We start from the raw sequence: 17,425 nt of genomic DNA, 5'->3' as shown, positions 1-17,425 counted from the left end.
ACCTCCTACATGCCGTTCCTTTCCTCCAAGGAGACTAAGTTCATTTGGTAGGCCCCTTCCATTGTCCTTGTAGCTTCCTATGCACCATGCTGGGAATTGTGCGCATAGCTCAAGTCTACAAACTGGACTTTGTGCCATCTTGCAGGACGGAAAGAGTGGAGTTACAGTTTTTCTTTCCACTGTAGCAATGTTTTACTGATAACCTGAGAAAGTCTGAGATGTCACAGAATTCTGGCTTCACTGAGTTGAAAAAAACCATCACTGATGAGCTGGCAACAGGAGGACCCTTCCCAGGGATTGTATTTTGAGTCCTACCCCATGAGCAGAATCAGTGTGCATCTGTGCCATGCATGGTGTTGTAGGCAGCTTCTGTGTAAATGGAAAAAGAAAACCATTCAGAGTCAGCATTTGTGCTAGGGGTGCAGTTAGTGGTGCCCAGTGTGTGTGATCTTAGCATGTAGGCCCCAACGATCTCCCAAAATAAACAATTTCAGCATATGGTAGAGAATCTTTAAGAGAATTTGTTGGAATCAAAATTTCATATCATATGTTAATTAGCTTTCTAATCTTCTAAGATGTGTAAACCTTGCAGCCCTGTAGGAAAATTTATACAGTGGGTCACTCGAATCAATGGCCATAGGCCTGGGCCCTGCCTTCTGACCACTGACGCTCAGTTGAGGTTCTAGAATGATTGACAGACCTCCCTAGGGCTGCCTTCTGACCACTGACGCTCAGTTGAGGTTCTAGAATGATTGACAGACCTCCCTAGGGCTGCCTTCTGACCACTGAAGCTCAGTTGAGGTTCTAGAATGAGTGACAGTCCTCCCTAGGGCTAAGTGTAAGCTGTGTTTTGGATGATAATGCAGAGACCGTCTCAGCACTTGCAGATAGCAGTTTCCCTCTTGCTAATGGAGTTAGTCAGATGTCAAACCCTCAGGCTGTAATGGGGTGTCCTGTGAAAGAACAACCCTGGGAAGGTGACTGTATAACAGTTGTGTATGATGTATGTGCAGGAGCTACTTGGCGCATGCTGGAGACATCCAGCTAAACCAGGTTCTCTGCAGATTGTGAGCACCGAGGAGCTGGTGATGGTATCATTGCATTCAGAGTCTACTGGAGATATTGCTGGGATTTTTTTTTTTTTTCTGGCAGCCTCTGTTCTCAGTGGTTCAAAAGCCAGCCTGCCAAATTTGACTTGTTCTCAAAAGTAGCTGAAGGCTTCTTGTTTGTCCTTCCCCCAGTCAGGGCTGGGCCTGGGCCTAGGTGTGGTTGCAGGGTAGGGCGTGTGTGTCACATCTGGGCTCTCCATCATAGAATGACTGTACCTTGAGGCATCCCTGAGGACAGTTAAATTATTTTTATATTTAAACTACCAGAGAATGCCTGTCTCTGGCATTAATTTGCCATCACTGAATATGTAGTCTCAGTAGCAGAAGAGCGGTGTTTTATGGCTGAATTGTTAATGACCTCTGTGCATAACTTAAAGAGGGGGGCCTTCTTGTCACCCCAGCATTCTCCCCAAAGTAGGTACCCGAAGTTCCAGCGAAAAATATGAGAAGGTAGGGACTGATCATAAAAGAGAAAGAAACCAAAGTTGATGTTTTGTCTACATTTCATTTGACAGTTTGATTTGACAGTCTGAGAGACACCTCACAGAGTTCCATTCTTTCCCCAGTTGAGGCTGTGGGAATTCCCGAAGCAGATCCTGGTATTCAACTCTGTGCTCTTGGGAGCCACACCTAATTCTGAGCCCCTCTTCCAGCTGCATGCTTGTCTCAGACTTTTGACCCTCAGCTTCCTGCTGGAATGGGTCCTCTGAACCACTGACTTCCTTCTGGCCAGCCCAGCCCAGCACGCTTTGGGGAGCTTTGTGTTAGCCTTCTCAGCCTGTCAGTCTGCTTTCCTGCTCAGAGTGGGGTGCAGACATTCTGTGCCCTGCTGCTGTTTACATAGGTGAAGCCGGGATGAGTGTCTTCATGAGGTTTTTGTGCTGTCGAGCTGCGTTTATCAGTAAGGCAGTGTGTGTCAGCCAGCCTGCAGGATAAGAACAAGATCGTACTGGAGAGAGACTCAGAGAGGCCAATGGCGCTGACAGTCCTCAGCACACTGATGAAGGACAGTGGGAGGTGGCTTCTTTGTCCAAGTGAGGGACAAAGCCTCAGAGAACAGAAGGGGCCATCTTGTGGCAGAGAAGGGAATAACAAGACACCTCCTACCACGGTCTCGCAGAGGGAGAGAAGTCAGACAGAGTGCACTCTTTCCACCCCAGGGGGCGCAAAGCTTGCTTTCAGGAACATTGGGGTGATGGTAGGGATTTGAATCGTGTTGCTTTTGTTGAAAGTAAGTCTAGTTTCTGTCCCTGCTTCTCTCCCTTCTTGCCTCTCCCGCTGCTGCATTGCTTCCCCTGCCTAGGTCCAAGGCCATGGTATGTACTCACTGCACCGCCAGCTTCCCTCTGCCTGCACGCTCATGTTCTCTCGGCCAGAAGAGAAGAGGAGAAATAGCTAGGGGTTGTGACTTTCTTCCAGCCAGGAGAAAGTGTGATAGAAGTTAAGCACTGCCTTTCTGGTAGGTGCTGGTGGGGCGGAGTGGCCAGCCTGGTCCCAGCAGCTCAGGAGCTAAGTTCTAGGCCAGACTTTACCCACTTACCCAGTTAACTGACACAGTCCTCGGAAGGTAGTGATGGCTCAGCTTGAGGTTGGCAGGAGCCGTGAGGGACCCAGCCCAGAGCCTTGCCACTTGCTCTGTTCTCCATCCCCCTCCCACTTTAAAAAAAAAAATGTGTTGTTGTACATTTCCCTGCCTACCTGCCCTTTCATCTTACAGATGAGGATGGTACCCAAGACCACCTGCAGTCTCTCCACCTTTAGTAAACACAGTAACATGGCAGTTGCTGGCTCCTAGGGCCCACAGTTCTCTAGTGAGGCAAAGAAGACTGGGTATCCCCAGGATGGTTCAGAAGGTAGTGTTTTCCTCGTGGAGCCTCCCATCCCTTGAGAGGGTTAGTGGATGAGCCAGCAGGTGCAGGCCCCTTCATAGGGAGAGAGGCAGTCAAAGATACCATGGAGGATCCCCAGTGGATTCCTGGGCATATTACAGATGCCTGGTGGTTGTAAAGATATTTATTTCTGACATGTAAGGGCCATATATCTGACAAGAACTTCCTGTCATAAGTGTACTACAGCAGCTGGCAGAGACTCCTGGGTATGGGTGTGGGCAAGACAGAATCAGCTGCAGCTCACAGCCAGGACCCTTGAGGCCACCTCCTGCAGGCCAGTGTCCAGCTACCAGCAAGGTCGTGATAAGGGCAGAGGCGAAGGGCAGCTGGGGTGGGGTGGGGGTGGGAGTGAGGCTCAGTTCCCATTAGACTTAAGGCCTGGTGTATTCCTCCTCTTCTGTTCTGTGTCCTGTGCATGCCGAGTTCTGCTTTCTGGTCCTGCCCGTGTTATGGAGCCCAGCCTGGGTCATGTGTTATCTCTGCTGCTCTCTCCCCAGAACACGGCTCTAGATAAAGAGGGGCAGATTTTCTGCAGCAAGCACTGTCAAGACAGCAGCAGACCCGCGAGGGAGCAGAGCTCGCCAGTCCCTTCCTCAGGCCAGGAGGCCCCTCCCCCACCGGAGTCTCCCAAGCCCTCTCGTCCCCCAGCCACCTCTGGCTGTGATCTGGCAGGGACCTGGCGCCGCCACCGAGACTGAACTCTGTGTAGACAGGCCCACGCTGCGCTCTTCCACCAGGCCTCACCGGCTCCTTTCTGAAAGAGCCTGTCTCTCCTGACTGCTGCTTTGACAGATTGCTGGCATGTTCTGTCACTAGCCAGGAACAGGACTGGGGCATCGGGAGCCAGTATTCAGCATGGTCTCATTTACTTGGGGCTCTGCCCGATCGAGTTCCTGGCCATGTCGAGCCATGTCAGTTTTGGAGACATATTTAAAATGAGCGACTTATGTTGTAATAGGAGCGGGCCGCAACAGACTTATTTTAAATCATCCATGTTTCTAGTTGAGTAGACAGTTGGCTGCTTTACCCAGCAAATGTGCAACTTTTATCTGGAATTACATTCTTTTTATAGAAATTCACTGGATGAACGAAGATTCTCCTATTGAAGGATTCTCCAAGCGCTCCCTCCTCGGGGACACAGCTGTGGTTGTTTGTGTCCTGTGAGAGGCAACATGGCCTCTTCCTCTTCATTAGGGGGCCTGAGGCTCCCGGCTTCTGAACAGAAGAAATGAGTACCCGAGAGGCACTCCTGACTTAGGGAATGCACTCTGATGCCCCAGAAAGCAGCTCCCCTCTGACTGGGGTGAAGGGCTTACAGACCTACATGCCCTCAGTTTCCCCTAACTTTCCCTATGTGTACTAAGAAATACTCATGAAGGTGGCCTGTGGCTTTTCAGTGGGATGTGCGGCAGCTCTTGGCAGAGCAGGATCAGCTCGGCTGCATCATCGCTGGGGCTTCCTCCGCCTCTGAGAGCAAGAGCAGCAGAATGCCAGGCAGGTCTGCTGAGACCCAGCGGGGACTGGGGTGCATGGTGCTCCTTGAATGTCCTGTGACCAACCCTCCGGAAGGCTGCTGGCAGTTTTTCCTTTTTTCCATCGCCCTACTCTTTTTAATAATTGTATATAACTGTGTATTTGTTTTACCTGCTTGTCTTCTAAATGGGTGGGCCCTACAGTTCACTCTTGTTGTTATTCTCCAAGTCTCCCCAACCTGCAATAAATCCTTCCCTCTTCGGAAAGCCATGGGGTGGGCAGAGGTTTTGTGTGGTTGTTTCAGAAAGTGCATGGCACCTCTCCTTGGTGTAGGCCCTTAGGGGCCAGTGTCTGGGGCTGCTACCAGAAGAGTGTACAGATCTTTGCCTTGGCTGAAGTGTATGTGATCACAGGTGCTGGGACTCGTGACCAAAACACCAAAATAAGCAAGTTGTTTAGAGAGGAGCTAGGGACAATAATGGGAAAGCTGGGGCTGATAGAAAGTGGGCTGGAAGAGCCCTTCCCATGCTAGCCCTGGCTGGGACTCTGCTTTTCTCTGACCTGTAAGTTCCAGGTTTTCTTGTTAAGTTCTGCTTTCTGCTTATGACTCTGCTCATCTGTCTGTCATCTCCTTGGAGCTTTACAAATGTCAGCTTGAAACCCTTGGCCAGGCTCTGCATCTCTCCATTCACACTGCTGAGGGAATGAGACAGCTGACCTGCTGACCTTGGGTCCCACCCAGCCTGGAGCTGTAGCAGACACAGGAGGAAGAAGTGATCAGAAGCACTGTGAGGTGCGGGGTTAGAACACTTCATGCGTCTCTCTACTAACTGGTTAAAAAGCGAGCTTTAAAAACAGATTTATTCTAGATTATGTGTATGCCTGTCTGTGCGGATGCAAATGCATTGTCCATGGGAGTCCAGAGGAAAGCAGCGAATCTGGACAGTTGTGAGCTGCTAGACATGGGTGCTGGGAATCAACATCTGGCCCTCTGGAAGAACAGTAAATGCTTTTAACCTCTGAGCCATCTCTCCAGCACCATAGCCTGTGGCTGTGTCATTTTCAGAGGGGAAGAGTTGATGCAGAAGGAGGAGACGGGAGAGGGTGGGACAGGGTGTCTGTGCTCACACCACAGCTGCCTCCCTCTCAGCTGCAGTGCTCCTAATGCGAGCTAGAGACTGTGAGCCAGGGCAGTGCTCACCGTGTCAGCATGTGTCCTTCTGACCGTCCTGTGGGAGGCGACAGGTGGTGAAGCCTCACAGTCTTTCCCTCCGGAACAGAGAACAAGAGGTAAAGGAACAAGCCCCTAGGCGGTCCTGGCTAGCCAGAGGGGTGGATGCCTGCGGCTGTGCCCCACTGCGGGGTGGTGTCCATCCAGGCGGTGAAGCTGGAGAATCCCGCACAAAGGTTTGAGACACGGTTCCTCTGTCCATTTGCTGCGCAAACACTTAGAAGCTGTGATTCTATTCTCAAGCTCCAAATTAAATACAGGTACTTTGTTTGTGGCTGCTCAGATCCTGTTCAGACTCATTCTCCCCGCGGAGGGATCGGTGTGAAGAGACTTAAACGTGGGATATGGCAGAGAGTACAGGTGGACAGACACCGTGGGAAGTGGGTGCCTGGGGTCCTCCACAGCTGAGGGGTCTCCCGCCCCTTTCTGTCTCTGCCTCCTTTTGCAAAAGGTGGTGGGCATAGAAATGTGTTTGTTCCATGTATTCATTAAATGCCTTTGGTAAAACTCCCAGAATCTCATCGTGGCTAAGATGGTAATATGTGACTTAGGAGATGGGACAGTGTGGGGTGGAGTAACCATATTGAAAAAAAAAAGGGGGGGGACTGATTCATGTCTTGTGGAAAATGCTACAGCAGTTTACCATCCCGTGGAAATATATAATACTTACCACTTGTGTTAACATTAAAACATTTAAAAGGAACAGGTAAAGTACATCTTGTGGCATATCTTATTTACCCTAACATCTAAACATGTCCAAAGTATTATTTCAGCATGTAGTCAGCATCACTAAGAACTGGGTGATACTTCACCTTCTTGTGTGGTGTGAGTCTGAGGTCTAGAGTGTGTACAGTCACAGTTGCCACACTACAGTTCAGATACATCATGGCTCTTAATATTAGTTCTAGGTGAATCCATTTTTGTTGGCACATGATGTGCGTGGCAGGTAAAAGGGCCCTGTCATTTTAAGTGAAACAGGTTCATGGGAAGTAACGGCAGGAGGTTAAAGCTCTGTGATGTGAAATTAAATGTGTACTCCTAACTCTGTGACTGTCCTAGGCATGGCACCGGCTGCTGCTTACCGAGTAATCTTCACCTGCCACCCCGGTAAAGTGTGCAGGGCCTTGGGAGGTCAGGGCACTTCTGCAGATGAGAGCATGTGAGGGCTCCGAGGCTTCGGCACCCAAGGATTGCTAGGAAAATCAGACAAACCCTGAGGTGCTAGAACTCAAGGCACACAGCTTGGTGTCCTGCTGCTACAGGAACTGTTCTTTGCAGGCTTCAGACGTGTTTTTTCCCTGGATTTGAGTCTGAAGTTGATGCATAAGAACTACAAATGAGTCGGATTCCAGTGTGGAGATCAAGACCTGCTTCCTGAAGGGTTCAGACTCCTGGAAGTGCCTAGATGGCAGGTCACAGTCACACAGGTACACGGTGCGCCGTGTTTTCTACCTTACTGGAGCACTGCATATCCAAGGGGAAGCAAAACATGGAGGCCCTCACCTTTGCCATGCGCTTAAACAGGAGCCCTTTCTTGGTGGTGGGGCTGGGCCTTTGCTTCGCAGGCCTCCCGTGGGACAGCGGTCAGTCAAGATGTCTTCATCTGCATGGACTGATCTGGGAAGCTTGATTGGCAGCCTGTGGAGGCAAAAGCTGAATCTGGGTTAAAGTGCTCCAAGTCCAAGCTGTGGGGCAGCCGCCTCTTCCTGCAGGCCCTGTCCAACTGCTCAGAAGCTTAGTTTGGGCAAGGATCTGCTTCATGTTGCACACATGTGATCATGAAGACTGGAAGTGGCTTCTGGGGTGTCATCTTCCCTGACCGGAGAAGCGAGACTATCTGTTTCAGAGGATGTGGCCTGCCCGAAAGCCAAGACACCCTGTGTTGTTCAAGACAAGAGCCTGATGTGCTGCATTTCTGGTTTGTGGGAGCCAGGGGCAGGGTGAGGATCACTGTGAAGACGCTCGTAAGGTGGCAGACACCTACAGCCCCAGTACAAACCCAGGAGCTCGACAGTAGTCTCAGCAACATAGCAAGAGTGGCCTCAGATTTCAGTTTAGTTTGGGGTTTTAACTTATTTTTGAGACAAGGTTTTTATGTGTAGTACTGGCACTCAGAAATCTGCCTGCTTCCACGGGCATGATGCATGGCTAGCTCTGAGTTTTTAAATAATGATTTTATGCTTACAGGAACCAAGAAAAAATTTGTTTGTTTTTCAAGACAGGGTTTCTCTGTAGTTTTTGGAGCTTGTCCTGGAACTAGCTCTGTAGACCAGGCTGGCCTCGAACTCACAGAGATCTGCCTCCCTCAGCCTCCCGAGTGCTGAGATTAAAGGTGTGTGCTGCCACCACTGCCTGGTTCCAGGAGGCCATGTCCTGCTGGACACGATGCAGTTGCTTTTCTTCTACCTTACTCCTTTATTTCCAAAGTGAATGCTCACTGCTGTTAACCTCTAGCTGGTAACTCAGCATTTCCCGCTCCCGTGTTTGCTATTTATTATAGTTTTTCTTCATGGTTTGTGAGATGCTGGTGAGTCTCAGGGGCCTTTGTTTGGTTGTGGAAGCCCCAGTAAGACACAGAGATTTGGCACGAGACAGTGTTCTTGTTTTTTTGTCAGGGGAGTCTCTTTAGTTGGTTACTACTCAAAACACTAGCAGTTGAACCACTGTGGCATTTTCTTTGTGAATAGCTATCCTGTCCATGTTAGGTGAAAATGACGTTTCCAACAACTTAAGCACAAGTTTGTCTTTTGTTTTTTTTTGTCAAACTGAAATTTTTTCTAGATCTTTGCTTTAAGAGGGCATCAAAATGTACAGGGGGAAGAGAAGTTCAGGGAAACTGTACAAGAAGCAAAGACAGAATTCAGTTTCAACTTAAAGTTCACAACATACAAAGAATTTATTTATGTAATACAGACCTTTTCTCAAATATTTTCACAGAATTCCATACAGCAATCTACTAGAAAAAAGTAGAATTATATGACACCAAAATAACATTGTTTCTTAGTATAAATTGCTAATCAAAAGGAAGGTAGAGATAGTCTCATAACAAATAGAGGATAGCACAGTCCCTGGCAGCCCCTGATCTCGTGCCAGGAAGGTGGGGGTCGAGGTCGTGAGGGAGTGGCCCCACCTGGCTTTGCCTCACTGCAGGACACTAACCTCGGGCAGGCTTTGGTACTTACTCAGAAAACTGGTTGTAAGCCCAAGATGGTTTCCATTCTTTCACCTTGTGCCATGAGGACGCCAGGCCAGGAAGAAGCAGTGAATATTTTATGATTGCTATAACTTAGATCGTTGCTGTTTACCACACAGTAAAATAAAATAGCCTTCCCCAAACCATAATTTTCTAGGTCTAACACATGCTTGAAGAAGAATATAGAAATAATTCACTGAGAAGTTTTAAATTACATTTGTCATAATTTAAACATTACTATTAAAATCCTAGAAATTTCAGCACTGAAGAAGCACAATTGTCTAGAAAAATACAGGACACCAGTACAGAAAACTCCCTGTCCCAGCATCAGAACCCATTTCCCTATTGCTAAAATCATATTTCTCAAGATTACAGATAAATGGGAAATGGTTTCCACAACATCATTAGCGTTGGTGGGATTGTGGCTCCACCATCTGAATCCATAATTGGTGAAAATAGACTTTTCATTATGACTAAAAATATAGATTTTTCTTAAACTACAGAAACCAGCAGCCAGTTTTCTGCTTTGCTGTTTCCCACCCCCCAAAATGTCAAGCAAAGTCTACAAAAATAGCAATTAACTTTTAAAAATATTTTGCTTGTTCAAGCAAATTTAAGTTACATTCAGATGTGATAGCTATTTCTATAGAATGATGTTCAGAGTTCTTCCTTGATCACCTGTAACAGGACCAAGGTGCATTTTTCTCCATCAGTATCGGGTTTGGTACTCATGATGCCAGCGGTTAAAGTCGTTGTAAAACAGAACAATGCTTCCTGAAGCCATGCCGGAAATGATGCACCTGGGGGAGGATGGAAATGGGGTCACAGGGCTGTATTTTCTGCTGTGACTGAAATGTAGACAAAGTAACCTCGGTGTATGGGGCACTGCTCTGTGAAAGGGTAGATACCGTTGTAGTATGCAGAGACTGTCCTGAACTGTGAGCCAGATCATTTCCACAGAGCTGGAAACCACGCTTCCTGCGTAATCAGAAGGAAAACCTGCAGAGAGCAGTTGCCACTGGAGGGAGCACGCACATTCCAGGACCAGAGCTAGTGCTTCTAACAACCCAGAATTTAAGAGTAAGCGGATCGCTGCCCAATTTGGGGGGCGGGAACCCTAACCTCTGGGTAAGCACCTGTTCCTTTTAACCCAGTGACCTGACGTGGTGATTGCTGAGACAGGAGCTGCTGGCCCCCCTGTCCTGAGAAGGTGGTGCAGGGACAGATGTAGAGCAGCCAGAGGTGGTTCTGCTACTTGAGCCCTTTCCCTGCAGAGTTTGGTCAGGGCCAGTTCTTAGCACATTACATTCAGTGCCTTCCTGTAATTCTTACTGAAATTGGAAATTACAATCTATCACTACAGAAGGGAAAATGAGGGGCAAACTTTCAGCAAACCGAACCAATCAGCAAATAACAAATTCTACAGCCAGTCATTACACGTAAAGAGATGGATTAAACCGGCTAAATGGATTAAAAGAGATAACCCAAGTATATGTGCTACACAGGACATTCATTTTAGAAAAACAAATGGATTGAACAAACAAGCAGTAATAGTAAGCGAGTTTAAGAGGCCCTGATGTCAGGAGGCCTTAAGACAAAAGCACCATGACAAGAGACAATGCTATATGTTACTATATGTTATATATGTTACTATATTTACTATAACACACTAAGCATCTGAGCCCCAAGAATGATGTTACACAAGAGGGAATGGAGAAATACATGATCAGCCAGCCAGTTGCAGGGAAGGGAGAAATACATGATCAGCCAGCCAGTTGCAGGCTTTAATACCCTACACTGAAAACATAAAGAATAACCAGATAAATGGATAAGAACCTCAAAATACCACAAGCCACACAGACTGAACACAAAGCCAACAAAAGCAAAATACACTTTTGTTTCGCCAATGCACATGGAACAATTTCTGGAATAAAGCATGGATCAAGATTTAATGTGAAATCATGCAAAGTGTCTTTTATACTCATAACAACCAGAAGTGAGTAACAAAATGAAAATTGTAAAATACATATACATGAACAGTAACAATTTTATCTAAGAAAAAAAAAAAACAGAAACCACACTAACACAGGGCAGCAAGGGCAGAGAGGAGAGGAAGGGGTGTAGGTACAAACACATTAGAAAGCAAAAAATATTACTGACCTAACTTTAGACCCTAATGACCTAGAAAAAGAGTAAACTAAACCCAAAGCTAGAACATTTTAAGAAAATAGCAAGAAATCAAACTAGGACTCAAGAGATCTGCAGAACTGATACAAATTCAGCTAAAGGTAACGAGAGATTATGAACAATTGTGCACCCAGCAAATTCTGTAGCTCAGATAAGGTTGAAAGATGCTCACTTAGTAAAGGAAAGCTGTAGGCCACATGGTGGAGTGATCCTACTACAAATTTAAAATCATCACAATTGTTTCCAAATTCCTCCAAAAAAATTAAGCGGGAAGGAACACTTCTGGTATTTACCATTTTGCTGATACCAAAGCCAAAAACAGACAACACTAAACAATATTACACACCAGTATTATTCCATGGCTAAGAAAATTTCAGAAAAGGGGGAAAATTTAGAGGACTCTTTTTAAAAACTTAGTACAGAGTAGTGCTGTAGTGACACAGAAGGAGCAAGGGAGATATCAACTGGCTCCTGGCAAGATCCGACCATCCCCAGGGAAGGGACAGGTGTGTGCAGATCACAGTGCCCCACCATAAGTGAAACTAACAGAGAATAAGACAAACCTTAACAATGAAGCTAGAAGAAAACAGGAAGCATTCATGACTGATATTTGTGGTGGTTTCCTAAGAGATAGCAAAAGCACAAACAACAGAAGGCAAAAAATTGTTCCTGAAATTCGTGAGAGCATCACAGCCCACTGGACAGACATGGGGACATGTGCAAGGTCAGAGTGTGAAACTGTAGAGCAGTTCAGGAATCTTCCAAGATATCAGTAGCAGAATTACCATATAACCCTCAATTCCACTCCTGCGTATAGACCCAGAGGGACTAAGTGGGCATTTGTACACCACTGTTGACACCAGACCATACATGCATAAAAACAAGCCACGGAGCCCATACATGGATGGATAGACACACAAACAAAATATGCACATAACAATCTAAGAAAAAAATCAGGATTCTGACATAGAACATGGAACCTTGAAAACTTGCCAAGTGAAACAAGGCAGCTATAAAAAGACCCTGTCAGTTTCTGTGTACAGGAGGCGCCTGGAAAGGGCAGACTCACAGATAAAGCAGGGTGATGTGAGCAGGGGCTGGGGCAAAAGCAGGGGAGGTGGAACTAGGTGAATGGGTACTCTGGAATGATGGGAAGTTCTGTAGACTACAGAGGCACAGTGATGGCGGCTGCAACATGCTGAGTGTGCTCTATGCCACGAAACAGTACACCAGAAGTGTTTCAGGTGGGAACATGCTGAGTGGTCTATGTCACAAAACGGTACATCAGAAGAGATTCAGGTGGGAAGTTTTATGCATATGCTGCTATAACAAAAATTGGAAGCTAAAAGAAATGGCTGAATTTTAAGGGTAAGTTGCTAGATAAACAGCATCCTTCTCAGATTTACAACTTGGGAGGTTTGAGGACATTAAGTCAGATCTCTCCAGAGGTGAAGATAAGAGGTATTTTACATACACCATATGTACAGTTCTTGAAAAAAACTACTTGAAAAAAAAAACTGGGGCTAGGTGAGGCAAGTGCTTGGTCGGGGGGCAAGTGTGAGGACCAGAGTTCGGATCCCCAGCACTTCTATTCAGCGTTCAAGAGGCAGAGTGTGACCCCCAGAGCAGGCCAGGGCTGGCATAGGCGACTGGCAAGCTCTACACAGGTGAACACACTACATGTACACACACCACATAAATATTCGACAAGCTTTTTGGCAGTTCTGAACATTTGTGGCTTAAATCCTATTTTTAGGAGCCCCGTCTCATCTAAGAGCCGTTAGTAACTTAGACTGTAAAGTGTGCTTGGACACTCGTGCATTGTTAGCTCTTTGGATTGTGCAGATGACCCCAGGACTCCACAGTTCCACACCTGTCAGTGTTCAGTGGTCCCATGGTAGATCGGGATTCCGCTGTTACCTACCTCTGGTCGAAAGAGAGGGCCATGGCTCGGATCCCAGCATCGCAGCCTGGGTAGGCAAAGAGCTGCTTGAGGTCAGACACCTGCCGCACGATCACCACGCCATTGTCTCCTCCTGTGAGCAGGTACTGCCCATCTCTGCTCAGCTGTATGGCCTGTGAGACAGCAACAGTCCGTCATGGCTCTAAGGCAGTGGGCCTAGCTGTGACTGCTACAGCAGCCCAGGTCTGGGCTGGGAAGGTGGCAGGGGCATTGAAGCAATCCGTGGTTCTTGGGACCCTGAATTATGGAAGGGCTGCCATTGGTCAGAGGTCAAATGGACATGATTAGGAAATGCTATAGTGTTGTGGGTAGAACCAGCACATGGAGATGCTCCCTGGAAGCATGCCCATCCTGTATGGGGGCTACTGCCTTCTCTGGCCTGGCCCGAGGGGGTGGCACTGGCAGATGCTGTACCTTCCCTAGGCCTGCTGGGTTTTGAAGGTAGTGGGGGAAATGCCACTGAGAGCCAACACTTCCTGGGGAGTTAGGCCCCAGGCTACCCTGTTGTCCACTCACCAGCTCTTATTCAGCCCTCTCTTCAGCATCCAGGTCTACTGTGCTAGAGACGTGAAGTGGCCCTGGGGATGCTCTAACTCAGCCCTGGTGTTTTGGAGGCTGCTGTGGCTACACCAGTGCTTGCGGACATCCACAGGCCACAGCAATCTGCTGGGGATGCCCACATCTTAAAACAGTCTGGGGAAAAGAGAAAAGGAGTTCTCTCGGGGGAAGTGGTGGCTAGACTTTATGATGTAGGCTTGCTGTAGGAACTGCCTGCTTAAATTCAAGTTCTTCATTTTACAACACCTGCACAGTGTGCAGCCAATGCACAGTGGTATCTTTAAACCAAAGTGCCGGTGAGCAAAATGACATCAAAGCAAAGGCAGGTGGGAAACCTTGATTAGCACTCAGGTGGCCATGCTGCCTGGTTTTGGTCTGTGCTGGTGACTGACTTTTTCTTTCTGGAGATCTGGGGTTCCAGTCCACAGTTCCCTTACTTTCCTCCTGAGGCAGTGAGCTGGTAAAGTGTCTCTCTCTGGAGCCTGGGACAGAGTGCTCCTTTTAGGCTAGCTCGCTTCAATCACATGGTTGCCACTTACAAGTTAGAATGATAAAGTGCAGGCATGCTGGGGAAACGCAATGGATTGTTTAGGCCTAAAATCCAGTAGGGAGTTTCACAGGGGAAAAAACGATGGCTTCAGGGTACAGGGGAGCCAGTGATGTGAACAGTCCACAGGAGCCCCCCCCTGCTGCTGCCTCGAGGCTCTTCCCAGAGCCTCTGGTCTAACTGAACACCATGGAAACTGTTCCAGCTAGTGAATGGCTTCAAATTATTTTTACAGATTTATTAGTGTAGCTGACAATATAATCGCAGCTCACAATGACAGATTATCAACATTATTATTGTAAAGAAAGGAGGAGGGAGAAGCCGCTGATGTGCACTTGGCTTAAACGGCAGATGATGGGAAATAAGGGAGAAATAAAAGCAGAGTGAGTTTGCCTGAGCACATGCGTCTGAGGTGGAGGAAACTCAGTCAACCAGCAAGTGAGAGGGGAGAAGTGACCTTGTACATGGGTTACATGCACCTCTATTCCCGTTTTAGAAAATGACAGAACACCCCAGCTTTCCCTGGAGGTGAGAAGGAAGGGACCTTGAAAAATAACCCCTCAAAGAACACCCTGGCTCTTTTCCCCGACCTCTAAGGTGTTGGAAGCAAAGCAGGACCTGGGCTGTGCACTAGATTAACACTCCATACAGAGGGGAAGTGGTTCCTGTCATGTGCCCAGCTCTCCAGCATGTCAAGGCAGCCATCAGCTGCAGACCTAGAGGATGTACAATCTTCAGATGTGACGGGAAACCAGCTTTAGGTAGAGTTGAGTTTCGCTTTGGTGCACAGTAAGTCTTAGAGAAAAGAAACAAACTGTGGGACTACTGAAAGCCACTGGGCTCCCTTCACAAGCTGATGGCCACTAGCTGCACTGTGGCCATCTCCAAGGAGTGGCCACTGACTGGTGTCCCACAGCTGACCATATCCATGACCCTATCCTCTGAGTGATATCTAATGACCCTTTGGCATGGGAAAGAGGTGCCCAGCTATTCAAAACCAGGTTTCTTCAGTGATCTGTCCCCCTTACCAGTCAAGCTTCCCAGTAAAGTTGGGAATCTGCAGAGCCTGTGGCACTCACCCTTATGTGATCATCAGTCTCCACGGTGGCCTGTAGCTTCCCGTTCACACTGAAGGTGCAGAAGCAGCCGTTTTCATAGAAGATGACACAGTGACCCTCTCTTGACGCTTGGATTAGTTTTGGTTTCAGGCAGTTTTCAGGACCCTCTAAAGTCCTTAGCAAGTCTCCATTCATGGAATGTATGAGACATGGCCCTTCTGAGAAGAGGAACAAGAAGAAAAACGATGTAATGAAAACAGACATGGTGGGTGGTGTAGCTCTGCGGGAGTGGTAAGCATGAGGCCCTGGGTTCAATCCCCAGTATCGGTGAATGGAGGGAAACTAGACAGATTAGCTGGGCTGTGGTGCCATGGTACAGCTGTACACAGCCCTCAGAAAGTTGTCATTGTCAGCTACTTCGCAAAATCCTGTCTTTGTTTGCCAGCTCTTGCTTTCCCCTGGGGTCGTGAGAAGCCAAGATGCACATGCTCACTCCCCCTCAGAGACAGGAAGTTTATAAATTCGTAACGACATGAGTCGGGAGAAGCTAGAAGAACTCCAGAAGGAAGAGTTTCTGATGCTAGAGCAGCTTTATGGGAGGTTGGGAGGCAAATGCTGCTGCCACCAGGCACATGGGATCCCTTCCTCAGCACCCAGCCCAGACAGAGCAGACTGTGTTGAGTCAGCCGACCAGGGCAGCTTCCTTCCCACTGCTTACAGCTTCACTCCTGAATGGAGGCCCTGGTAACATCTTCCAAGCTCCAAATCCACATTGAGTTCCTTCAGCCACTATTAAATGGAGCGATCTTATATCCTCAAGTCCCTAAAGAAAGCAGTGACTTCTGCCACTCTCAACTCCCCAGGGGCACCCTGGACACACACACACACCAGAGCCTTTCTGTTTCTGCAAAGTAAAGGAAATGAAAATGTGTGGTAGGTGTGGAGCGATGGAGAGCATAGGGGTCTGTGCCCTGCCTTACACTTGGCCACATGGAATAACTGCCTGCTGCCCACATGGCTACTGACAGCAATGCCTTTGCAAGGGATGACTCTCTGCTTTTGTTGGGTACCAAAGAGTTAAACGTGTTTGGTGTTCTCCAACATATCAGTCATGTCTTTAGTTTTGCAGTTCCAGCATATATGAACTTTAGGTACAACTCCCTAAGTAACACTACTCTACAACAACACAGTTCAAATTCCAGTTATCACAGCAATTGTACAAAGCACACTTGTAGCTAGCTCTTCAGTCCAGGAACCCTTATGTTAATAGCAGCTGAGCATTGCTGGAAGCCCCCACATCACAGTGAGCATGGTACATCTGTAACCAGTACGTATTGTTCAGCTCACACCCAGACAGCAAACATAGCGTCTGCGTCGTCTCCTTGTTTCAAGGTGATAACCATGTGGCATTTTATTAAGAGTAGATAACCAGAAAAGGGTACTGGAATGAGAACTTCAATAGAGAGATGAGTATAAAATGGAGTTTTATGTAGAGAGCACAGAGTCAGCTTCGGATGCTGCCAAGACATTAGATGTGCAGCCAGAAAATGAACAAAGGGAGCTGTTGGCATACGCAGGAAAGCGCTGTAACAAAATTGATGATGTCCAGAAGAAATGATACCTAAAAAGCCTTACATTAAGGGGAAGCCCAGAGTGTATTTTGTGACACATAAACAAAAGAGAGTTAGAAGCTGGCACAACAGAAGGGGACTAGCAATTCCCCAAGGCACAGAAAAGATGGTTAGGCACTCAGGACTAGAAAGTGCACTGTTCACCTGCTCCTGAGAACTGGTTCACAAGAACATGAATATACATGGCTGAGTTTGTTTTTGACAAGGACTTACTATGTAGCCCTGGCTGTCCTGGTACTTGCTGTATAGGCCAGGCTGCTCTTAAACGTACAGAGATTTCCTTTTCCTCTGCCTCCTGGGTGATTAGATTAAAGGTTGTGCCATGCCTGGATTTTTTTTTTTTGACAAAAAATTTTAGACCATAGAAGAATGATTAAAAAATAATTAAAAGAATAATTAAAAGAGATTTCTGTTTGCACAGCATTTTACTGTGCAAGCAAGGATAGTCTATAATAATTAATCTTAAGGCTTAGATATGATCTAATAAGTCAATTACTTTTTCACTGTTTTTAATATTCACTCTTCCTTGTTAGCTATGGTGGCTCAAATAATCATTCTTCTGAGCTTAAAATACACAAGTGACAGA

At 47.2% G+C, this 17,425-nt stretch overlaps 2 protein-coding genes across 6 annotated transcripts in view; one reads left to right on the top strand and one right to left on the bottom strand.

The window, feature by feature from the left end:
- The window catches only part of Dclk2 (doublecortin like kinase 2), a 122,579-nt gene extending 117,842 nt beyond the window's left edge, over positions 1-4,737 (top strand). For 2 of the 4 annotated variants that reach the window (XM_005344177.2, XM_005344175.3), the window contains one exon: positions 3,496-4,737. In XM_005344177.2, coding sequence (XP_005344234.1) covers positions 3,496-3,696 — 201 coding nt within the window. In that variant the 3' untranslated portion in view covers positions 3,697-4,737. The other 2 variants (XM_013348664.2, XM_026787294.1) reach the window with 2 other exon arrangements.
- Positions 4,738-8,585: 3,848 nt separating this feature from the next.
- Lrba (LPS responsive beige-like anchor protein) overlaps positions 8,586-17,425 on the bottom strand; it is a 488,275-nt gene continuing 479,435 nt past the window's right edge. The window contains exons 55-57 of one of the 2 annotated variants that reach the window (XM_026787115.1): positions 15,230-15,426; positions 13,007-13,158; positions 8,586-9,695 (exon numbers count right to left, since the gene is read on the bottom strand). In XM_026787115.1, the coding sequence (XP_026642916.1) occupies positions 9,605-9,695; positions 13,007-13,158; positions 15,230-15,426 (440 nt within the window). In that variant the 3' untranslated portion in view covers positions 8,586-9,604. The remainder of the gene's footprint in view (positions 9,696-13,006; positions 13,159-15,229; positions 15,427-17,425) is intronic. The other variant, XM_026787152.1, reaches the window with a different exon arrangement.

Source organism: Microtus ochrogaster, chromosome 1, assembly GCF_000317375.1.
Source record: "Microtus ochrogaster isolate Prairie Vole_2 chromosome 1, MicOch1.0, whole genome shotgun sequence".
Classification (NCBI taxonomy): domain Eukaryota; kingdom Metazoa; phylum Chordata; class Mammalia; order Rodentia; family Cricetidae; genus Microtus; species Microtus ochrogaster.
This window is presented reverse-complemented; position numbering and strand designations above follow the sequence as displayed.